We start from the raw sequence: 22,616 nt of genomic DNA, 5'->3' as shown, positions 1-22,616 counted from the left end.
GCCGAATGCGCCAGGAATGCTCATGGGAGTCGTTCCATGGGCACGACTGCCGGATTTCTATGGGCCCCTTGCCCCGAGATTTCGGCCAAGGCCACCGACGGTCTCGTATCACCCACAGATAGGGCGGCCGGGGTCCCCCAACGCCCCTTGCACGAATTAGGCGTCTACGGTACTTTCCAAGGTGTTGAAAACGGACATGCGCCGCTTTCCGGGGTAAGATAAGCTTTCAGAGGTTCGTGCCATGAGATGGAGGATGCCCTGGACCATTAGGCCCACATCTACGTTGCTGTGTGTATAAAGGGGACACTGGGACGTTGGCTTCTTGTGCTCGCGTGCACTAAGAAGACGAGTCTGCCTGGGTCTGGATTCTCGTCATTGTCATTTACGGATCAAACCCCGCAGGACACCTTGCAAACATGAACCCAGTCATGGCGGACGATAAGCCTCCCCTCCAGTCAGAAAAAGTCGACTATGAGGTTGGGAACTCCCAGCTCGTGGGTGACGACGAGCTCCGCCGCGAGTTCAAGCCCCGGCAGGTCTTCATGTTCTCCATCGCCTGCGCCATTGGAACAGGGCTTGTCATCGGCTCAGGCGGAGCCCTCGCCAAGGGTGGGCCAGGCAGTCTTTTGATTTCCTACCTGGCCGTTGGTGCCGCCGTCTTTTTCGTCATGACGGGCCTCGGCGAGATGGCTGCATACCTCCCCATGAGCAAGGGTTTCGGCGGTTATGCGACTCGTTTGGTAGATCCAGCCTTTGGGTAAGTCTTTGCCCGGATCCATCGCTACGCTGCTATCGTTGTGGAACGGTGTGCTTACGCGTATGAATGCACCCAGCTTCGCGACAGGTTGGAATTACTTTCTCAAGTATTGTATCGCCACACCGACAAACCTGACTGCAGCTGGCCTTGTCATACAATACTGGAGACCCGACTTGAATGTGGCCATCTGGGTGGCTGTTTTCGGCAGTGTCGTCATCATCATCAACGTGAGTGTGAACCATACAAGCCCAATACCTCAAGGCCTACAGAAGAGAATTCGCTGATCACTCTGCAGCTCCTACATGTTGGCAAGTTTGGCGAGACCGAGTTCTGGCTTGGAGTCATCAAGGTTGCCGTGATGACGGCCATGATCATCATCTGTCTCGTCTCGGCCCTTGGTGGCGCTCCAAACAAGACCCGGACTGGATTCGCGTACTGGCAGAACCCGGGCGCGTTCGCATCGTATCTCTTCCCTGACAGCGCTCTGGGCCGCTTCCTCGGCTGGTGGGCGTGCATGAGCCAGGCATGTTTTCCATTCACCGGCACGGAAGTCGTCGGCATGGTACGTTTTCCCTCTCGAAGCCATCTGCCCTCTTAATCGTTGATTGTTGTCATCACCAATTGTCATACAAGGTCCAGTCTGACACAATTGCACCCACCACTACAGACATTTGGCGAGACGCCAAACCCCCGCAAGAACATTCCTCGCGCAGTCAAGCAGACTTTCTGGAGAATCACCTGTTTCTACATCATCGGCGTCCTAGTCCTTGGAATGGCAGTCCCTTACGACAATGAAAGACTGCTGGGTGCCGTCAAGGCGAAGACCAGTGCAGGTAGGATTGCCCTTTTCTCCCGTTGGCAAGGTTGTGGACGGAGGACTGACTGAAGGATCCGATCCCAGCCGCTTCACCGTTCGTTGTTGCTGCGGTCATTGCAGGCATCCCGGTCTTCGCAGACATCATCAACGCCTGTCTTCTGGTGTTTACCCTAAGTGCAGCTAGTACCGGTAAGCAAGTACAACCCACGGTCCCGTTTCCTTCGTCGCTAAACGCAGCCTTTACAGATATCTACTGCGCCTCGCGCTCCATCTACGGTCTTGCCAAGGACGGCCAGGCCCCAAAGCTGTTCGCAAAGGTCCTATCCAGTGGGAGTCCCGTGTGGGCGATAGCCATCTCGGCGTGCTTTGTCCTCCTGGCCTTCATGAATGCCAGCCAGTCGTCTGGGACCGTCTTCCAGTACTTTGTCAGTCTCGTCACGATCTTCGCGGTCCTCAACTGGCTCGCCATTGCCGTGTCGCACATCTCGTTCCGCCGTGCACTCAAAGCCCAGGGCGTGGATCTGCAGAGCCTGCCATACGTCGCCTCGTTCCAGCCGTACGGGTCCTATTACGCGCTCTTCATCTCTGTCCTGATTATCATCTTTAGCGGTAAGTCTGCCCAGCTGCTTGACCTGCCCTGAACGGGCTCCACAGATGAACCCCCCGCCGACTCTGACTGACGCTTCCCTGCAGGATATGACGCCTTCGTTCCGACCTTCTCGCCCAGTACATTTGTCCTTAAATACCTCGGCACGGTAATCTTCATCTTCAATGTCGGCCTGTGGAAGGCTTTGAAGCGATCGCGGCGCGTCAAGGCGCTCGAGGTAGACCTGGTCACCGGCAGAAGAGAGTTTGAGCTACACGAGAGCGCGGCAGAAGCACAATGGGGCAGTGGGATTTGGAAACGCGCGCTTGCAAAGTTCAGGCGCTAGTTGGTCACGAAACGCATGAAGAATAATATCAATGTAGATGAGCATAAGCGTAGAGGCAGATGCATAAGAAAGTCCTATTTTTGTCATGCCATGTTACTGAGGAATGAGTCCAAGTACGTCTGGCTATCTTCTGTTTCCTCCCCAATGCCGTTGCCCTCATGGAAGAGTCCGTCGTTGAACTCGCCAAGTGGCAGCCACAGCTGGGAGATGTCGTCCCATAAGGCACTAGGCAGGACGGTTTGGCCGTGGCCCAGCTCAGAGTCTAGAGCCACATAGCCACCACGTTCTGCGTCTCTTATTCCGCTGTTGAACCAATCCGACGCCGAGGCGTCTATCTGTGCAGAAACAGAACTTTGCCGTCGGTGGTAGTGGTGGTGGTGCTGCTGCTGCGGCGGAGGCGGCGGCGGCGGCGGATGGCGCTGAGACTCCAAATCGTCAATACTCCGTTCCGTCACTTGCACATCCGTAACCGGAGCAGCACGAGGCGATGGCAACACCTGCGAGGCATTTGGCACCGGTGCGGTGGCGTTCCATCGCTCATGCAGGTGTGGTTCGATATGGGACCAGACCCTGCGTACTTCCTGGAGGCGCTGGATGGCGTGCCTGTTGCCGTTGCTGGCCATGTGTTGCAGGATCTCGACGGCGTCGGCCAAGGAGGCTGACGACCGCATTTTCTGCTCGCCGGGGCAGGCGGAGTCAAAGATGGCGGTAAGGATCATGACAAAAGCGGCCGAGCAGGTGGCGTCGCAGTCGAAGAATCCAAAGATGGCTGTGCGGCAAAGCGAGATGTCAGCACTTTGACCCATCCCCGTCTCAGCAAATGTAGCCTCTCCTCGTTGCTCTGTTTATCCTTCGTTGCCTTTTGCACTTGTTTCTCCAACTTACCCAGTATGTTGCGCTCTTTGAGAGCTACGACTACGCCGAGTAGCCGTCGTGCCGCCTCGGAGCATGTCCGAGAGAGCTTACCAAGGGATGAGGTGACAAGCTCCCCACCGCCTGTGAAATTGCCGCTGAGAATGAGCCGAGTAACATGGAGCATGATGGGACGAATGGTCAAGAGTGTGGCTTGCAAGAGCATGAGCTGCAGGGAGGCTGATGTCCGGGCAACCTGCGCATCGGCCGGGGCACGCACGTCGGTGGATATCTTGGACGAGATGTGCCTGGAGATGTCTGACAGGCTGCGAATGATTTCCTGGACCTTGGAGACAAAGTCGTGCTCGGTTCGGTCGTGGTCCCCATAAAGAACTGCCAGCACATATATCCATATTAGCAGATGGCGAGATAAAGGGAGCAGACCAAACGCTGTCGTTTACCTCCAGTAATGCGCCCTGTAATTCTTGCAATCTCCATGTTGAGCCGCAGAGGCGCAGCAGGACCAAACCCCAAAGACTCTGGAGGAAGATCCAAGTCTATCGCCTCATCCTGAATACCATATGGATTTCCAGTTGCAGCAGCCAGTCTCCTGGGGAACCTTTGGTCAGTAAAGCTTGCAGTAACCAAAAGTTGCGGCAGATCAAGTCGAACCTATCCTGCATGTACACCGTCCACCACAACCGGTTCAGTTGGACCTTCTCTGACAGGAGTAGATGGGTCACCCCAGCCTTTTTGTGATAGCCATGGGTGATAGCCAGTCTCAGAGCAGTACTGATCTACGGAAGCGCCTGTTGTCAGCAGGCGCGGGATGAGCACCCAAGGGGAACCCACATGAATATATGCCTCGGCCTGCCGGTCAACGTTCTGCAGATAGAGCGCGATGAGAGCCAGAATCTCGACGCCTAGTGTGCCCTGTGCGTATAACTGGCCGAGGTTTGGGAGGTTCGAAAGCGCAAACTCGAAAAGCTGGCTGCCAGGCAATCCCTGTTCATGGTCTCGGCCCTGGGCAAAGTCGCTGATGAACAGCTTTCCGAGGGCAAACACCACGAGCATCTCAAGGAACCACGGAGTACAAGCCTGCGCTGAATCGTGAGCGTGGGCATAATAGAGATCCATGCGGTCAAAGAAAAGCCGCGGGTCGAAGTGGCTCTGTGTCTGTCCAACGTAGAAGAGAACAGCATCTACGAGCCGTCGCGCATGAGCCTCGTCCGGAAGTGGCGGGATCGCCTCGTTGTAACGATTGGGCACGGGAGGGGGTCTCTCAGGATTTGACGGTCGGTGCGCCCATGGGTAGCTGCCGAGCAGCTGAGAGACACGGGAGCCAAAGTTGTTGCTGGAGCTTAGCGCTGCATCGGCCGGTATTGCTGCGTCAACTCTTGTCGTTAGCTGTGCCTCTGTGTTTACTGTCGAGTACAATCGGTGACCTGACTGGGCTCACTAGAATTAGATGCGGGTGATGTATCTGGTGCTGGATTCCCTCCTGCCTGGCGGCTCGTATCGCGAGATGGCGTGACAGCACAAGACGGAGGTCTCGTTAGCCTGTTTCCTGCAGCTGTGTCACTGTACTGAGTGCGCTGAAGTGTCAAAACGGGTGATCTGGACCCTAGCAGATCCTCTTGGCTGCCAGCATCCTTGCCCCCATCAGCGTCGTCGCGACGAGCTCTGTTCTCGAAGCGAGCCAGGCGTGCTTCGAGGTCCCGTATTTTCCTTGTTGCCCGTTATTGTCAGCGGAATGTTGGGCGCCCTGGGCCTGGGACATGGCAAAATTGTGGCAAGGTGAACACACTCGACAGAGTAGAAGCGGCGCTCGCCGGGGTCATGCCTGTGGCAGGCAAGCCCGCGTTTGGAACAGTAGGCGCAGGGGACAGTGCCGGAGCACTTGACCTTCCTGCTGCGACACGTCAGGCACCTGCAGCGCGTATTGTCAGTCGGGGTTGTCCTGTCCGTGGTGCCCGTTGTCAGCTCGGCCAAGGGAGTACTTGCGCAATGGAGGGCTTGCCGACTTTGGCACCGCGACGAGGTCCACGTCCCTCGCGGTCTCGGGAGGCCGGCCGCGGACTGGACGGCGACATGTGTACGGCGATGCAGAGAGGGCCGCCTGGCGGGTGCTGACGCCGAGATGGGCCCCGAGACCGAGACGGATGGGCACCCTTCGCAGTGGACTCTTGGGAGGCCGGGAGACCACGGAGAGGGGGGGTTCGGCCATCGATGCCGCCCTCTGGGCCCGCATCGGGCACTCGAGGCCGGCAGGATGGCCCACACGTTTCTCTCATCGCTTCTGCTCCACCGGAGCCCCGAGCCAAGTAAGTCATGAGTACATGGAGCAGGCTCTCAATAAAGCCCCGGCCAAATTGAGATATCTCTCAGCCTTGTGGAACGCGGAGAAATAAACAGCAGATTTTCATGTCATGTCCATCTGACGAAGCGCACAGGTCCAGGATCGTCTGACGAGGTTCCTCTTTCTAAAAACTATTAAAACCCCCGTTCCACGTCGGGATTTGAACCGCAAGGCGCGCCCTCTGGGTATGACGTCTCGCTGCAAACGATATCGCTGTTTTGCAACATTGACTTCGGGGTGTCAACTGTGCGTGCTGTGTGGGTTTGCAGAGCGTGCATCTTGAATTTAGATCCTACAAAGCCCGACACTAGATTCCCACCAATGAAGGGAGCCGGCATGTACTGGTGGTTACCGTTTTCCAACAGCCATGCCCTATCCCAGCACTGGGTTATTCTCTTAACAAGACCATATGCATATTGCGTTCGCATGTCGGGCCCGGCTGTATCACTTGGCTGCGGTGCTTTCAAACATCCCATTGTATACAAGTGTCACGGCAACGTCCGCCATGATGGGCCGACGCGCACGTGGCATCTCTCATGACACAAGGTCATGCTCAGCGGGGAGCGAAGTCGAGGCAAGTGCATTCATGGTTGACTACCCTGGGGAAGAGGGGCGACTGCAGCTGTAGCGCCCTTGTTGACCCGGGATGGCCGTGCGCATGGCATCCCACCGGTAGAGGACCAATCCGACGGGTATGGAAACTTTTAGAAGTAATCGCGGCGGGCGCGGTATCAGCTGAAACTTGGTTACGAATTGAGCTTAATCCAGACGAGTATGAATAATATACGGAGATCTAGAATAGCCACTAGTCGTACCATGTCTGGCCGTTGGTTACTTGGTGTCGTCACCACATCTGCCACAAAGGCACGCTCGGCACATTGAGAAACCCTGGGCAGGGCCGAACCGCCGCGCAAGGCGCCACCGGCGGGATTTTTTGAGTTTGCAAGACCCCTCGATTGCCGCCCCCTGACAGGTGCCCTGACAAATATGGTGCCCACTGCAGGACAAGCTGGGGGCCATGATTGGCGCGGGCCTCCATTGACCCGCTGATCGCGTCAGCCCACTGATCTAGAAATCGCTTTAGAAATCCGCACCAGTGCGGGCAGATGATGTAACCCGAAGCCCCGAAGCCAGGGAATCGAGGGGCCATTAGACTTTTTGCAGGTGGTGTTGGGGGCCTCGGCACGATACTGCCCAACGCGCGCCTCGCCAAAGGTGTATATAGCTCGTAGACCCAGCTGCCTCTGGAACGAATTCTGGAATCATCATCTCCATCCATCTGCACTTCACAACATCAAGCATTTGTCCTCTTTTTCTCAGAAGCATCAGGCAAGCGTACTCATTAGCTCGTCCTCACGACTACCTACAAACTCGATCCACCGCACACTACACATACCAGCAACCTCAAACACGCCATACACATCAAACAAAATGGGTTCAGTAGCTACCTCCAACCCGGCCGAGAGCCGCCTCTTCAAGCCCATCAAGATCGGCAACGCCCAGCTTGCCCACCGCGTCGTCCTCGCCCCGCTCACCCGCAACCGCAACCAGGATGACCACACGCCCACCGTCGAGCTCATGAAGCAGTACTACGCGGACCGCGGATCCGTCCCCGGCACGCTCGTCATCTCCGAGGCCACCTCCATCTCGCACGAAGAGGAGGGCCAGGAGAACGTCCCCGGCTTCGTCAGTGACAAGCAGGTCGCTGCGTGGAAGGAGATCATCGACGCCGTACACAGCAACGGCTCCATCTGGTTCCAGCAGATCTGGGGCCTCGGCCGCGCATCCGCCCCCGACTTCCTCACCAAGAAGGGCTTCAAGTACCGCTCCGCCAGCGCGGTCCCCATGCGGGGCTCCGACGTGACCCCTGCCGAGATGACCGAGGCCGAGATCCAGGATACCATCCAGGCCTTTGTTGACACGGCCAAGCGTGTCGTGTCTGCAGGCGGTGATGGCGTCGAGCTCCACGGCGCCCACGGCTACCTGCTCGACCAGTTCCTCTCCGACGCCGTCAACAAGCGTACCGACAAGTGGGGCGGTTCCGTAGAGAACCGCGCCCGGCTGACTATTGAAGTCGTCAAGGCCGTGTCCGCCGCCGTCGGCCCGGAGCGCGTGGCCCTGCGGCTCTCCCCGTACGCCACTTTCCAGGGCGCGACCAATTCCGACATTGAGGCGCAATACTCGTACCTGATTCGCGAGCTCAAGAAGCTGGACCTGCCCCTCGCCTACATCTCGCTTGTCGAGCCCCGGGGCGACCCAGTCGCGGTTGTGATGGGCACGGAGGCGGCGCACAAGGAGAAGACGCTCGACTTCATCCTCGACATTTGGAACAACCAGTCCCCGGTGCTTGTGGCTGGTGCGTACGAGCCGGAGACTGCCCTGCAGGCCGTCGATGGCCACTACAGCAAGTGGAATGTGCTTGTCGTCTTTGGTCGGCACTTCCTGGCCAACCCAGACCTGCCGTTCCGCATCCGGCATGGAATCGCGCTCAACAAGTACAACCGCGACACATTTTACATCAAGAAGTCCAACACTGGTTACAACGACTATCCCTTCAGCGAGGAGTTCAAATCTGCACAGAGTAAGAGCGTGTCTGCCTGATTTGGCACGGCACAGACAGAGGACTGATTAGACATAAGGCACGGCACAGACAGAGGACTGATTAGACATAATGACACACGGATCGCATAGACAACATCATTAGAGACTAGATTTGATACCAATCATAAAGCATGTTTTACTGAAAGACTTCATCGATATGCAAATTATCTGGACGGTTATGCAAGAGGATCCATGCATGTGCATGATCCAACCTTTGTGAACTTTATATTGTACAAACGCTTTGAGCTACAGCCAACAAAGACGCACGCAATGGGGAAACGCCCACTCTGTCCAAGTACATTTCGAAACTCATCGTACAATCCTCCTTTCCGTCACGTCTCCATCCGGCCCCCTCCATTCTTGGTCGCTTCAGCAGGCGAAAATCTTGACAGCCCCGAGAAGCGAGCCCGCCGACAGCAGGCCTGCGACCGAGCTGACCGCATCAAAGACATCCTCGCAGGCGCCCGTGTCGTCGGCACCGGTGATGGTGATCTTGTACAAGCCCTGCTGCATGTCCTTCTCCGGCCCCGTGCTGATGAACCGTGCGAGCGAGATGTGCGCGGGGATCGTGTAGCGCGTGGCGTCGGCGAACGCGCAGCCCGTGGCCGTGCACCCGTCGTCGACGATGGACTCGGTCTCCATCATCTCCTTGATGAAGTCGCCGACGACCTTCTGGATGTTTCCGGGGTCCTTGGTGCCGTTGTCGCCGTCAATGTTGATGCAGAAGGCGTTGTCGCACTTCTCGATGGACCCGTAGCACCCGTTGCTGTCGCAGATGCTCTCCATCGCCGAGTCGACGAGGTTCCACCAGTCCTTGAGCTCGTAGCCCGAGTCCCGCATCTTCTGGGTCGTCATGACCCCGTCGTCGACCCGGTCGACTTTGGTGTAGTAGGCGCTGGCGCCGCTCACGCCGAGGGCCAGGACGGCAACGGTGGAGATCAGGCTGGTGTGCATGTTGGTGGAATTGAGAGTACGTGTGGATGTGGACGGGGGGGAGTAGTAAACGTGGTTTGGAGAGTTCAGTGTGACTGTGCAGGGTGTCTGAGAGCTAGGTACGGTTGCGGCAGGTTTCGATTGCCTCTATTGCTTTGTTGAAACCAAGCCTTATATATCGCGATTTCTTCCAATTTTCAAGTTTCATAGTCTACGTCAGACTCTAATCTTGTCACCTGCGCACAGTGTCTTGCGATCTCCATGAATTTTGCTCACGCGAGGCTGTGCAAGACACATCTGCGCAGCCGTGTTGAGTAGCTATGATGCTGTCCGCAGTGAGTTTGTGCTTTTCATAAAGTAGCCAAGAAATGATCGTCCCGGTATGAGAGACAAGAGCAGCCTTGGAGACGGAATGTGACGGTTATGTACGATGGCAGAGACGTGATTGGCCGTGCTCTTCACCCCTGCCGAGCCATGGTGCAACGCTAAATTTAGAACTGCTTGATTTCGTCATGAGCATTCTTAGCAGCATCTTGGCACTACAAGCTTCATTGTCGTCTTTGCTGATCTGCTTGGTCCTGCTTGATGGTGTGGGAATCTTTGCTACTTTCTGTTTGATGCAGTTGATACTCGCCTCTGTCGTCAGCCCCGGAGTGACATCATTGGGCTCGCCTACCGATGCCGGGATCACTTCATACTCGTCATCCCTCCCAATAGGAATTTTTAGACCTTCTCGTGGTCATAGTTTTTTACCAGGCGGCACAAGGAGCTAAAAGTGCTTATACTTGGAGGAGCGTCAATCTAGAAATGAGACGGGTGTACTGCCAAGACCATCATGAGATAGGCCGGAAACGACAGTCTTGAGTTTTGAAACGAATAGCATTCTATTTGATTCTCGATGATGTAAGCAGAGTTGACAACGCGCACTTGATAGACTACATCGCATTCAGGCCATGTCTCTAGTCTTGCCACTCACATTGCTGGAGGGGTGGTCTGTTGCAGTCCATACTTGAGAAGTCCTTGGCCTATGCGAAGCTTCCCGTCCGATATACTACAATGGTTGCGATTGAGAAATGATAGACATGTCCAGCAACAAAGAAAGGATGTAGAACTTCAGGCAATGAAGATCAATAGAGAGCTTGTGGTAAGGGAATGGTCGCCGTGTACCAAGTTGCTGATTCGTCGTCTTCTTGTTGGCAGCGCCACCGACCGCAGAGGCCTCTTCGGACACCGACACAAGAATATGCAACAGTTAAGAAGTGGGAGGATGCCATCTCTTTAGAGCAAATCATGCCGCAACCATTGCTGGTGCCTCTTTGTTTTATGACTGATTCTTTACTGAACCGTTGTGATAAGCCGTCAGCGGGCCCGCGCCACCTCACAGAGAGCGGCAATATGGTGTGGGAGACCTGCTGGAAATTGCATCCAGTCTCGGACAGGGGCCACCCTCTCATTGTGTGCTTTGGCTGGATCGATCGAGCCTTGCAGGCAATCGGCCCAATCATGTCCCTCTGAAGCGTGCCCTGCCATCCATGATCCTTGACATTGACCAGCCACGAACTTGGAGAGCCTGGGGGTAGGTAGGTAGGTGACCGTTGCCAATCTTCCGTGCATCCATACAGGGCTCGTCATGTCCGGGTCGCTGGTTGGCCCAACTTGCCACGCGTGATTTCCTGGGGGCTTTTCTCACGGCGCAATGGTGGCCCTGCCCACTCTGCCCACTCCTCCTGCTCCGACTCTGTGACTGATCGCCAGTCTCGCGATCATGTTGCAGCGCTTTGGCGTTTCCTTCGCGCCCGACGGCCACGATGAAGTTTCCTGCCACTAGATGGTGCTTGAGTTGGTGGCTGTTGCTGGTCACGACTGGAGGCGCCACCCCTGCAGGGAAGCCCAAGTGCGGGAGTAGACCACCGAGCACGACCTCGAGTTATCCCGAGCAATCGGCTACGGCATCGTCCTCAACGGTGTTGTCGTCCACCTGGTCGGCGTCAGCGTCTGGTCCGCCTGGCACAACCACCGTCCTTACATCAACCTGCTCATATCCAGCGGAGACAGTCACTGAAACCAGCACGACGACAGTATCACCATGTGACACATTGACAATCTCGACATGTGTCGCGAGCACGCCCTCGTCCATTTCGACGCCGCTGGGACCCGGAACGTGCGCGCCGCCCAGTACCGTGACTGTCTTTGCCACGGCCTGCACCGCAACAAGTGTCATGTATGTGACGGTGACAGCCGTCACGACCATGCTTGGAACCACTACCACGACAGGGACAGAAACAGAGACAGAGACGAGCATAGTGACAGTAACGCAGACAGTGACGGTTTCCCAGCCTGCTTCGTGCTCTTCATCGTCGGCCACAGCTGGCACCGTGTGCACCGAGACTGGTACCACGACCATAACCCAAACGTCGTTCACAACCACCACCTCCACGCCGGACACAGTCATTTCGGTCACGACGCAAACCGAGATGGGCACCGTTGCGACGACCACGACGACAACTGCCGCGGCAACAACAACCACTAAAGCCATCCAGACAAGCACTGTGACTTTCATCATCACTGCCTGGCTGACGGAGACGACAACAACGACGATAGGTGTTTTCTCGACGACCACAATCCCTGCACCTGCTGGCTTCACACCCATACGCAGTGTCTACCCCCAGAGTGCGGCTCGGGCTCGTATTGCAGGGGATGTTGACCTGCCAGCTTGCACATCAACCATAAGCGAGCTGTTCACCATCACGGAGCAGACAACGATGACCTTCACCGTCACTGCCCCCACGCCAGCTACAACAAGCACAGACATCATCACGACCACGACGACCACGACCGCAACCGTAACTCAGACGCCCAGCGCAGTTTCCTCCACCGGACCTACAGAGCCGGCAACCACCACCATCACTACCATCGCCATATCCACAACCACAACAACCGTGACAGCAACCTCCACGGCCGCTGGTCCTGCTGTAACGGTCTACGCGGCCTGCCAGAGCGACAACATCCTCAGCCAATACAAGGGCAAGCCCATCGTGTACGCGTCCTCGAGCATCGGGCCCGGGTTCAGCCTGCCAGGCGGCCTGGGCTCCGCAGCAGCATGCTGCGCCGCATGCTTGAACACGAGTACCTGTGGTGCGTGGATGTTCAACCCGTCTGGCGGCAGCACGTGCACGGCCTATCTCCGGTCCGGAGGCGGGACGGTGTGCAACGGGGCCAGGTCGGTAGGCACTTTTCAGACAGTGTTTGGCGGCGCGCCGCCGGGCTCGCTGCCGGCGTTGCTTGTTGGGAATAGCGTGTGTGGGCAGTTGACGACTCGGGAGTGAGGAAGCTGGCCTGCCGTCAGTTTCCAGCGCGTGTTTTTTGGAGTGTGTTTCCATATTTTCTCTTTTCCCTTTTCCCTTTTCACGATAATCGTGCTTTTTAATGGTTTGAAAAGAATCGATATGTATAAAGCTAGGCATTCGGACGCGGTCTCCACAGAACTCTGACTGGCCTTGGTGTGGCTACTTCAAAGGCGGCGTCACTCTGCTGTATTGCCTTCTACGTGACGCCACCGAGCCGGCCGGGCGGGGAAGTACGAGCTGCCTGATGTCGCGGAACCAGTCAGAGCTTGTAGCGTGACGCTTGTGATTCTTGCTCAGCGTTTGGACTCAGGCACAATGCCTGCAGGATTGCTTTTGATATACTGGCTCGCGGGGTTCCTCTGCCACGAGCCGACAACCACCAATGCTGGAGGCAACGACGTGTCTCCTTTGTGGCGTACGGATTTGACAGAGGACTTTTCCCTGCCTCCAGAGCCATTATAACTTATGGGTGTCGTTGGGTCCGGAGGATGGCGCAGACTTCGAGGGCACTGCGCTCGGATATCCGGGTGACTTTGACTCGACTGTCTTATTTTGGACGTACTCCTCGGGAAGGGCGAATCTTATCAATGGAGACTCGACATCAACGAGTAAGGGAGCAAGTCTAGACTACAAAGTGTGAACTACTCGCACAGCAGAAGAGAGAGCTGATCCTTCGTCCCGCAAGAGCTTGGAGACGTCTGCTGCTTATCATGCCCATCCCGGCATTGAGCGGTGCGTTGGTGATATTATCCGAGCCTAGCACTGGAAGTAACGCAGGTTCCACAGCTGCAGGACTGGTGCCCCTTGAGTGAACAAGGCCGTGCCCACCTTGACAAGGTGCCCTCAGCAGTCTTATGCAGAGTGGCCCGCTGACCAATCCCCGCATCAAAGGGCTGTCGGTTGCGGGTTCTTCCGCTTTCTGGGGTCCTGGTCTTGTTTAGTCCATTCACGGGGTTTGTCTGGCCAAGGCTGGCTACGGACCTCGGGGGGCAAAAGCATTGTGCAAGAGACTTGCGATGAATAAGCCAAACGATGCCATCATATACAAATGCCGCATTCAACCAACCAATCTTTCTATTGCCTTTTGTCCCCTGGTCTCACTCGGCCAGCGCAGGCATCATAAGCCGGTGTCAGGGGTTTTGACCCTTGCCGCACCTGTCAGCACAAAGTAACGTTAAGTCTTGCGAGATGGAATCCTTCAGTGCCCATGACCCACACAATCCGCATCCCAAGCAGCAGGACGAAAACATCCGCATGTGAGGGGCCGAGGCCCAGCGGCAGCCCGCTGCAAGGCGCTCTCGCTCCGGTTTGCTATCTTACCTGATTTGGTCTCGGCTAGATCTCATGTCAGATGCTACCACGGGGCAACACGGTAACCATCTGAGCGGATCCGTGTGCGAACCCGGCAATGCAGGGGCAATAGGCGATCTGCCCCGGTCACAACAAGACGTACCGCCAGCAACCATGTCTCGCCTGCCTGGGGTATATAAAGCTTGCGTGCAGCAGGACACTTGGCAATGATCTGCCATCAGACCGACAGAACCGCAGTAACTGGTCGGACCTCGAGAGACTGACCTTTCTGCTCCAGGCCAGCCACAATGCGCGCAGCTACTACCAAGATCTTGTCCGGTGCTACGGCGCTGCTGCTCGGCGGCACGGCCTCTGCTTCTCCGGCGACGCCTTCTCCCACACTCAGCACCCGCGAAGTTCAGCCTGGCGTCCCCATCTACGGCTGTACGGTTCCGGGCACCATTGCTCTTGCGTTCGACGATGGGCCGTACATCTACACCGGAGAAGCGCTCGACATACTCAAAGAGGCTGGCCTGCCGGCTACATTCTTTGTGAATGGCGCCACCTGGGTGCGTCTGATTTTCAGTCTTTTAAACATGCGAGGGTGGTTCTAGCTAACAATGTTGGCTTTCCAGTCTCCAATCGTCAACAATGCTCGGGAGATCCAGCGGATCCTGACTGAAGGTCACCAGCTCGCTTCCCACACGTAAGTAGAGCCATTAATCATATATAATCCTTGAAAGTACAGCACGCTGACACCGTTTCTGATGCGCAGCTGGACTCATGCGCGCCTGACAGATCTCAACGCGACAGAAGTCAGAGCTGAGATGGTGACGCTCGAAGAGACGCTTCTGAGCATGGTCGGTAGGTTGAGAATACTCTGCGTCCTCGCTAACACCCTTTCCTCGACACTAACTCATGAATCACACACCGCCAGGAAAATATCCCACCTACATGCGGCCTCCATTCCTCGCATGGAACGACGAGGTCCTGTCCGTCATGCGCTTCCTCGGCTACAAGGTCATCTCGAACAACCTCGACACGGTCGACTGGGACAACAACACGCCCGAGACGTGGCCGAACGCGGTTGCCAACTTCAAGGCCGCGCTTGACGCGGGCGGCTCCCTCGTGCTTTTCCACGACGTCCACCAGACGACTGTAGAGAATCTGCTGCCCGAGATGATCAAGATTGTCAAGGAGCGGGGTCTGAAGGGTGAGTCTCAGCAATTCAGCTGTTGTTGTCGATCTCTCATAACTAACCCGACTTGTTGCCCCCAGCCGTCACGGTGGGAGAATGCCTCGGCGATCCCAAGGAGAACTGGTACTCCTCTGCTCCCCGCAACGGCTCAGAGCCTCTGCCGCCCGTCGAGACGCCCACAAACCCCCCCGTGTATGGCCCCAACGGCTCCTGCGCCGGCCCAGAGCTGTACCAGTGCCCGCCAGGTCAGTGCTGCAGCCAGTACAACTACTGCGGGTTCACCGCCGACTACTGCGCCGCCGGGTGCCAGCCATTGTACGGCCGCTGTGATTAGATGACAGGGATGAAACAGTTCAGATCCACAGGCTTCATCATGTAGAGGGACTTGACCGGCGTACACTGCTTTGCGTAGCTTGTATATAGACTAGGGCTACGATGTGCCCGGGCCCTACTGCATTTAAGACCACATTGCATCTCCATGCTCACACACCCGTAGCAATCTTCTCCCCAGCCACAACGTCTGAAAACGCGTCGGCCAGATAGATACCCACCGCGGGCCGTAGGCTTTCCGTCCTTGTCCTTCGGCATGTTCTTCAGGGCCGGCGTAAACCAAGGTTTGCATGCCCTCATATATCAGACAGGAGCATTGGATTTGGGTGCTGTGGGAGCCAGAGGCAATGCTCTCTGGGATCGCCATGAATTTTGTAAACCGTATATACGTCAATAAGGACTTGCTTATCAATCACATCCGCTGTAGCTCAGTGGTAGAGCGCTGCACTTGTATAATATTCTTTAGGATATATAATTAAGGTGATGCAGAGGTCCGTTGTTCAATCCAGCGTAGCGGAATTCTTTTGCCTTTTTGCAATCTGACCCACTTCCACCAGCTACAGCCCAAACTCGCCACGAAAAGCTGCCCAACAGGTTCTCTATGAAAATAATCCGGTTTTTTTGTTTGGTCGCTCCCACAGCCAAGGGATGCCCGGTAAGAGCCTTGGCTGCGATGTGAGGGTTTATAGTCCACTGTCTATGGGTATTTTCGAGAGACAGCGTCTCTCGGTCACTACGCAGCGAGCAGGAGTACCATATGTGAACCTCAACAATTGGCCCTTTTGAATTCCCATCAGGTTGGTCGTGTGGCCTGTCATGTCACCACACCAGAAGCACGCGCGACCGGAGGAAGCTGTCCGTTCTCAAACTTTAATTAATCGCATTGTGCCGACAAAGGCAGAGATGTCATGAAGATGAGGCTGAGGCTGAACCATGATGCTTCATGCGTGTAAGCCAACCCGATGAGCCGCTGCCAGCCGGGATCCGGTCTATCTGAAAGATACGGAGCACCAACGAATCAAGATCCCCGCCATGGTTTCTCCTCATCTTCCCCACCAAAAGCCATCCTCCCGCTTCACAACATCTCCAACATCTAGACTACAAGCCCCCCGCCTCCCAGCAACAAAACATGGCAGACAGCATAGACAAGATCCTTTCTGCGGCGGCAGACAAGTTCCGGGGCCCCGGCGGGTGCCTCGCGGTCGTCCGGGACGGGCAACTCGTCGGTCAGCATGTATGGGGGTTCGCGCAGCTCGACGAGGGGATTCCGTTCACGGCCCAGACGCTGGTCCCGATCTGCTCCATCACCAAGCACCTGCTCTGCGGGACGGTGTACATGGCCGCAGAGGAGGACCCGTCTCTGACCGACAAGATGCAGGCCCTCTTTGACTCGTGGCTGGGCCCGGCGCTCCAGGCCCGCCAGCAGGACCCCAAGACGCGCCTCACCATCGCCCACCTGTGCGACAACCAGTCGGGCGTGCGCGACTACTGGGCGGCCACGGTGCTCTGCGGCGCCAAGCCAGAGGACGACTTCGACATGGCCAACCACGCGCCCAGGCTGCGTGAGCTGCTCCTCCAGTCTCTGCACTTCGAGCCGGGCACCGAGTACTCGTACTCGAACCTCAACTTCTACATCGTCGCCCGCCTGCTCGAGCAGGTCACCGGCAAGACTTTTGCCGACCTCGTCGCGCAGTACATCTTCAAGCCCGCGGGCATGACGACGGCCGCCCTGCCGCCCAAGGACCAGCCTCCCCCGCCCTGCGTGGGCTACGAGGGCGACGAGAAGCGCGGATACGTCCCCGCGGTGAATGGGATCGAGTGGGCCGGCGACGCGGGCATTGTGGCGTCGCTGGACGACATGGTCGCGTATGAGAAGCACCTCCAGGGATTATGGGCTGCCACCGCTACCGACGGAGCGGGCAAGAAGAACTGGTACCAGGCCGCAGCGGAGCCGCACGTCTTCACCGACGGCAAGTCCACGCCCGCCAAGTACCGCATGGGCCTCGGGCACGGCAAAATCCAGGACAAGGTGGTTACGCTGGGCCACGGCGGCGCGCTGCGCGGGTTCCGCCTCATGCGCAGCCACGCGCCCGCCGAGAGGGTGTCGGTCATTGTGCTGTTCAACCACGAGGCGAGCAGCAAGGAGGCTGCCGACTTTGTGCTGCAGAAGGTGCTCGGGATGGAGGTCGAGAATGCCGAGCAGGCCAAGGGCTACGTCGACGAGCCGCCCAGCCCGGCCTGGGCGGGAGAGTTCCTGGACCAGGACACGGGCTTGAGGGTGAATGTGGAGCTCGGCGAGGAGGGCAAGGGCAAGGTCAAGATCACCTACGTGATGCTTACCGAGACGATCAAGCTGACGAGCAGCTCGACGGCCGAGTCTCTTGGCATGAAGGCCAAGATTGAGGGCGACGTGCTGACGGTCCACCGAATCGTGGAGAACCGCACCCTCGTGGCCAAGAGGATCAAGGCTGCTCCTGCGCTCGGCACTGTCGGGACGACCACGACCGCGGCACAGATCGTGGGCAAGTACAAGTCTGACGAACTGCAGTCTACCTTGAGCATTACGGGCAGTGGCGCCATCTTGTATGGCATCTTTGAGGGATTCATGGGTAAAGGTCCTGTCCATCTGATGAAGCCGCTGGGTGAGAACGTCTGGGTCCTCGCATGTCCACGAGGCATCGACTCTGCCCCGCCGGCAGACTGGACGCTCGTCTTCCACTCTGAGGGAGGGAAGGTCAAGGGCATGACTATCGGCTGCTGGTTGACTAGAAAGGTTGATTACCGCAAGATAGAGTAGACGTTACCGAATATTATATACAATACTCACTCTGCAGAACGGGAGGGTCAACACCATCATCGGGGTGTTATCAGGGGCTGAAACCCGTTCCGAGCGTTCTAAATACACATCGTCGTCAAGGGAGTATCCTCGCTTCCCACAATCCATTAATCCCCCATGGTGGAAAAGAAACTTGCCAGCTCCCCTGCCATCATTTTAAACACAAGGCTTTGACAGCACTGGCACCTCGCTACACAGCACCCCGTCACAGAGCGTCTCACACTCGACCCCTTCGGCCACCCACACAAAGTTCTCGATCCCCTTGGTCGCCACGCGCCAGTGCTTGGACGCGTCGAGCCCGAACGCGCTCTTGTACCCGGGCCGGCAGGCACAGTACGACCGCGGGTTCGCGCCCGCGAGCGGCGCAGGGAAGACGCAGTTCTGCGCAGAGGGCACGTGGCACTTGTTGCTGCCCGGATGCGGCGAGCACACGGCCGGGCACCCGGAGTTGTCGTTCTCCCCGGGACCGCCAACAACGGGCGGTACTCCGACGACACCACCGCCACCAATGGGAAGCATCAGTCCCGGGAGGCGGAGCTCCTTGGGGGCGGCTTCGATGCATGCACCCGAGCCTGCGGGCTGCGGGAGGGACGGGTCGATGGGCGGCACGGGGCGGCGGTCTTTAGGCTGGATGGGCAGGACCGGGTACTCTGGGTAGGCCGGGTCGGGCGGAGGGGCGAGCGAGATATCAACGGGGTCGACGGCGTCGTGGGCCGCGCACTGCAGGTTGTCCTGGCGCAGGAGGTCGAGCACGTCCGGGGGCAGGGCCGGGTTGTTGTCCACCTCGGAGCGGCGGCGGCGGGTGCCCTGGCTGCCGGACAGGCCGGGCGGTGGGTGGCAGAGCTTGTTATTCCGCAGGCCCTGGCGGACGCCGATGTAGCGGCTGAAGATGCGGGCCGCCTGGCCCGAGGTGAAGCCAAATCCGTCCAAGCCCTTTTGCGTGGAGTACTGTGAGAGCAAGGCCAGCAGGTTAGGATCAACTGCGCGGAAGAATAATCAGGCGCTCGCGGGAGTTAGACCTACACTCATGAAATTGTACTGCTCCACGGGCTCCGTCTCGCCGCAGGGGACCTGCTGATTTGCAAATATCTCGGGGCGGTGCGCGGGGAAGTTCTTTGTGTCGGGCACGCTGTCGCGGTCTGGGTTGGCGAAACAAGTCGTCGAGTCGAAGAGGGTCTCGTTGAAAACGTGGAAGAGGCCCAGCCAGTGGCCCACCTCGTGGATCAGGTTAGTGCCCTTGTGGTTGGCTGCGATGGGCGCCGACGAGCCGGGCAGTGTGTCCGCGATCATGACGACGCCGTCAAAGCTGCGTTCGTACTGATTGGCCGTGGCGTCGGGAAACGTGGCGTACTTGATGAGGCAGCCGACAGTCAGTAACAGCACCCTCATCTGACTCTGACAGGCATGGGAAGGGGCAGCCAGGGTGATTCATACGCCAATTGTGCTCTCGCCTGGGGTGTCGCCTGGCACATCCTCGACGATCCAAACGTTGAGGTCGGCGTAGGTCCCAGAGCGGCTGAATCTCCGATGGGGATGCTGCTGGTTGAACCTGGATGTGGCAAAGTCCGGGTTGATGCGCCAGTTGATGTCGGCCACCTCAAACATGACCCCAAGCTTGTTATAATATTCGTTCATGACACGAGTCTGCGTAATAGGAAACCGAGCATCAGTATCTGCACCATGGTCAGCTCCGCCTCCCTCGAACACCACCACGTACCTGATTATCGATCTGGTCCTTCCGCGCCAGACTAAATTTATCGTACGAGCCGACCACGACATGGTAGTAGACATAGATGGTGAGCTTGTCCGGCGAGCAAAAGTTTCTGTACTTGAACCCCTTGAATGTGGGCGGCCTCGGCAGCAGGCGGTCGATCTGCTTCTGGAGGAGCTTGCGAAGCTTGCGAAACGGCCCACGGCGCACAATGGTGGTGCCGTTGGCGTTGGTGGCTGGCATGAGGCAGCTCGACAGGATCGTGGGAGGCTCGTTGACAGGGGTCAGCTGCTTGATGTACTCGAGGTACTCGACCTCTATGTCGTTGAGGTGCTCCGAGAAGTCCGTCAGGTACGGCGGCGGCTTGAACTTGGGGCCATCGTAGTAGTCACCCAGCCGCAGGTTGAGGAAGGTCTCGTTCTGAAATGGCGCGGTCGAGGTCACCGTAGGTGGGAATAGAAAGGGGAGGACGAGTGTTGTGAGTGCCAATGGACGCGGGAATGAGAAGCCCACCATTGTGAACTTTGGGATCGGGTTGACAAAGGACGGGGAGCTTCACTTTCCTCGTCCAGGGGTTGGCGTGTGGGATCCTGGGTGTGGCAGACGTCGGGGCCTTTAACGCTCAAGAGGGAAGTGTCTCGGTCACGGAGGATTCATTGGGCGAGCTGCGGAGCAGATATCCAAAATATCTTCCGCCTGCATTTCGTGAGGCTGAAGACGCGCCTGCCTACAGGGAGCCTTATTCGAACCCATGATATATTGCTCTGGACGGGCTGACATGGGAAATAAACTCGGCGCTTGCAGGAACATAGCCCATGGAAGGCGGAGTCAAGAGATATTTGTGGACAAAGGCCTTTGCATTAGGAAAAGGGCGGTGCAAGATGCGCCAGACATGGCGTGAATCGAGGCATCCCACTTCGTGATCCATCTGGAAAAAGAAAGGGCTAACAAAGTAACACAACAAGACTCATGTCTGCTGTCGGAGCCAAGACTTTTTCAGCGACCATAGGAAGCTTTAGACCCATGGAAGTTGCCGTGGCCACCCAATGAGACAGAGGCAGCCCGCCATGTGACACGGACAGGATTTAGAGCGCAACGCACTACTGACAGCACTGGCTCGGTAAATGCCGAAACTGGCATCTGGGGCGCTGGCGTCTGACTCTTGGCATCCAGCCGCTTGGGACGGTCACAAGGCTGAGCATGAGCGGCGGCTTCAGCCAAGTCGGACTGTCGGACAGGGCTGAGCTGAACCTTCAGTCGAGGCTGACTGTCGGCTTTCCACTGCAGAGAGCAAAGATTACTTGACTGCACTTGGCGGAGAGCTATCTCGTCTACTAAGAAAGAGACCATCTCGTCCCTCCTGCACTCACATCGTTCTATTTCTTTCCCTTTGGACCTGTTCACTCGAAACTCGCCCACTCCAAGGTACAATCCACCAAATCTGTGCGCAATGAAGGACGGCAGGCTCACCAGCGTGATCTCGACAGCCCTCCAGGGCGTGTCTTTCTTACTGCTCCTGCTCATCCCCGTCTTCTCGATCCACTCGGACCCAAACCACCTCTCGGCGCTGCAGTTCGCGACCATTGACGCCTCCAAGACGCGCGCGAGCCCTGCCGGCGTCGAGCTGGTCGGCCTGCCCGACGTCTTCGACTACCAGCGCCACAAGCAGGTGTTCCAGCTCTACCTGCTCAACTACTGCAGCGGCAGCTACGTCGCCGACGGCAGGCTGGTCATTGACTTTTGCTCCAAGAATGGCCAGGAGATCTGGGACATGATGAGCGTGTGGAGCCTCTGGGGCGTGCAGCTGCGTCCCGAGCTCGCCGGCAAGGAGGCCTTTGAGTGGGTGAAAAGGGGGCCCAAATGGCTCTGGATCCTGTACCTGGCTGGCATTGCTGCGTTGGGCGTGAGCCTTCTGGCCCGGATCCTGAGGCTGCATCGGATCCCGCTGGTGAGGAGGCTCTCGGCCGTATTGGCTGTGGTAAGTTCTCTCGATTCGCATGCAATCAACATCTGCAGATGCTGGTGACTGACTACAACGGTACAGATCGCCGCCGCTGCCACCGTTGCAGTCGCCGTTGCTGCCCAAGTGACATACGGCTCTCTTGTCGCCAAGGCCGACGACGACGAGATTTCCATCACGGCGCAGATGGGCCTGGCCGTGTACGTTCTCAACTGGGTGGCCGCCGGCTGTGCCCTTGCCGCCTGCGTCTTGCGCTTCGTCGCGGACCGGCAGGCTGGCAGCGGCGACAAGTCTGGCAGAAGCAGCCGTGGCTTTGTCCGCATCCTGCCCGACGAGGCCGATACCGAGTACAAGTACAGCGAGGGCACAGGCAAGGGCAAGGAGAAGACCGTGTCGGGCCTTGGGGGCAATGTGTCACGGGACGTGTCGCGAGACGCGTCCAAGGAGAATCTCACTATTTTGGGACGCGGCAATGGCGATCGCAAATATGAGCCGTATCGCTCTGCCAAGGTGTAGATCGCCGACCTGGCATAACCAACCGCTCGTGCGGAGGTGAATCTCTCGGACGGTATGCCTTTGGACGAAGTAGTAGCAGAACGCAGCTTTGAGGCAACGGGCGAGAGTCTGGTAAAGATGGTATACGCTCGCAGGTAGGGACGGTACTGTAACAACCTGGCCAGCAGGCCGCGGTAT

The 22,616-nt window shown here is 57.5% G+C and overlaps 9 protein-coding genes and 1 non-coding gene across 10 annotated transcripts; 6 read left to right on the top strand and 4 right to left on the bottom strand.

Annotated features, from left to right (window-relative positions):
* Positions 1 to 428: 428 nt before the first annotated feature.
* On the top strand, positions 429 to 2,506 carry B0I36DRAFT_291644 (amino acid permease/ SLC12A domain-containing protein; the record flags this gene model as incomplete). The annotated part of the gene is made up of 7 exons (XM_046151749.1): positions 429 to 757; positions 834 to 984; positions 1,053 to 1,319; positions 1,425 to 1,590; positions 1,659 to 1,763; positions 1,821 to 2,183; positions 2,268 to 2,506. 7 exons carry the CDS (start codon positions 429 to 431, stop codon positions 2,504 to 2,506), a joined length of 1,620 nt encoding a protein of 539 aa, XP_046012155.1.
* Positions 2,507 to 2,534: 28 nt separating this feature from the next.
* Positions 2,535 to 5,585, bottom strand: B0I36DRAFT_364339 (uncharacterized protein; the record flags this gene model as incomplete). Its single annotated transcript, XM_046158947.1, has 9 exons — positions 2,535 to 2,580; positions 2,624 to 3,275; positions 3,392 to 3,751; positions 3,820 to 3,968; positions 4,031 to 4,155; positions 4,211 to 4,743; positions 4,941 to 5,086; positions 5,166 to 5,288; positions 5,359 to 5,585. 9 exons carry the CDS (start codon positions 5,583 to 5,585, stop codon positions 2,535 to 2,537), a joined length of 2,361 nt encoding a protein of 786 aa, XP_046012154.1.
* A 1,255-nt stretch (positions 5,586 to 6,840) lies between these two features.
* On the top strand, positions 6,841 to 8,345 carry B0I36DRAFT_326433 (uncharacterized protein). Its single transcript, XM_046154346.1, has one exon. It carries the CDS (start codon positions 7,149 to 7,151, stop codon positions 8,316 to 8,318), a length of 1,170 nt encoding a protein of 389 aa, XP_046012153.1. The 5' UTR covers positions 6,841 to 7,148; the 3' UTR covers positions 8,319 to 8,345.
* Positions 8,346 to 8,687: 342 nt separating this feature from the next.
* B0I36DRAFT_364337 (uncharacterized protein) lies at positions 8,688 to 9,272 on the bottom strand (the record flags this gene model as incomplete). The annotated part of the gene is made up of 1 exon (XM_046158946.1): positions 8,688 to 9,272. The coding sequence occupies one exon, from the start codon at positions 9,270 to 9,272 to the stop codon at positions 8,688 to 8,690; it is 585 nt and encodes a 194-aa protein (XP_046012152.1).
* Positions 9,273 to 11,178: 1,906 nt separating this feature from the next.
* B0I36DRAFT_432464 (uncharacterized protein) lies at positions 11,179 to 12,631 on the bottom strand (the record flags this gene model as incomplete). The annotated part of the gene is made up of 2 exons (XM_046162625.1): positions 11,179 to 11,777; positions 11,995 to 12,631. The coding sequence occupies 2 exons, from the start codon at positions 12,629 to 12,631 to the stop codon at positions 11,179 to 11,181; spliced, it is 1,236 nt and encodes a 411-aa protein (XP_046012151.1).
* Positions 12,632 to 14,196: 1,565 nt separating this feature from the next.
* B0I36DRAFT_245464 (uncharacterized protein) lies at positions 14,197 to 15,420 on the top strand (the record flags this gene model as incomplete). The annotated part of the gene is made up of 5 exons (XM_046150158.1): positions 14,197 to 14,457; positions 14,524 to 14,594; positions 14,664 to 14,752; positions 14,826 to 15,101; positions 15,167 to 15,420. The coding sequence occupies 5 exons, from the start codon at positions 14,197 to 14,199 to the stop codon at positions 15,418 to 15,420; spliced, it is 951 nt and encodes a 316-aa protein (XP_046012150.1).
* A 413-nt stretch (positions 15,421 to 15,833) lies between these two features.
* On the top strand, positions 15,834 to 15,935 carry B0I36DRAFT_t100. Its single transcript has one exon. It is a non-coding gene; the product is annotated as a tRNA-Thr (tRNA).
* A 548-nt stretch (positions 15,936 to 16,483) lies between these two features.
* B0I36DRAFT_291635 (glycine d-alanine aminopeptidase) lies at positions 16,484 to 18,307 on the top strand. Its single transcript, XM_046151748.1, has one exon. The coding sequence runs from the start codon at positions 16,546 to 16,548 to the stop codon at positions 18,211 to 18,213; it is 1,668 nt and encodes a 555-aa protein (XP_046012149.1). The 5' UTR covers positions 16,484 to 16,545; the 3' UTR covers positions 18,214 to 18,307.
* Positions 18,308 to 18,408: 101 nt separating this feature from the next.
* On the bottom strand, positions 18,409 to 20,479 carry B0I36DRAFT_412212 (uncharacterized protein; the record flags this gene model as incomplete). The annotated part of the gene is made up of 4 exons (XM_046161959.1): positions 18,409 to 19,200; positions 19,276 to 19,602; positions 19,687 to 19,896; positions 19,970 to 20,479. The coding sequence occupies 4 exons, from the start codon at positions 20,477 to 20,479 to the stop codon at positions 18,409 to 18,411; spliced, it is 1,839 nt and encodes a 612-aa protein (XP_046012148.1).
* A 934-nt stretch (positions 20,480 to 21,413) lies between these two features.
* Positions 21,414 to 22,452, top strand: B0I36DRAFT_385202 (uncharacterized protein; the record flags this gene model as incomplete). Its single annotated transcript, XM_046161053.1, has 2 exons — positions 21,414 to 21,941; positions 22,008 to 22,452. The coding sequence occupies 2 exons, from the start codon at positions 21,414 to 21,416 to the stop codon at positions 22,437 to 22,439; spliced, it is 960 nt and encodes a 319-aa protein (XP_046012147.1). The 3' UTR covers positions 22,440 to 22,452.
* Positions 22,453 to 22,616: the final 164 nt, after the last annotated feature.

Source organism: Microdochium trichocladiopsis (assembly GCF_020744255.1).
Source record: "Microdochium trichocladiopsis strain MPI-CAGE-CH-0230 chromosome Unknown B0I36scaffold_6, whole genome shotgun sequence".
Taxonomy (NCBI): domain Eukaryota; kingdom Fungi; phylum Ascomycota; class Sordariomycetes; order Xylariales; family Microdochiaceae; genus Microdochium; species Microdochium trichocladiopsis.
This window is presented reverse-complemented; position numbering and strand designations above follow the sequence as displayed.

Coding starts and splice junctions, on each gene's coding strand:
- B0I36DRAFT_326433 (XM_046154346.1), top strand. CDS start 7,149: ATGGGTTCAGTAGCTACCTCCAACCCGGCCGAGAGCCGCCTCTTCAAG.
- B0I36DRAFT_291635 (XM_046151748.1), top strand. CDS start 16,546: ATGGCAGACAGCATAGACAAGATCCTTTCTGCGGCGGCAGACAAGTTC.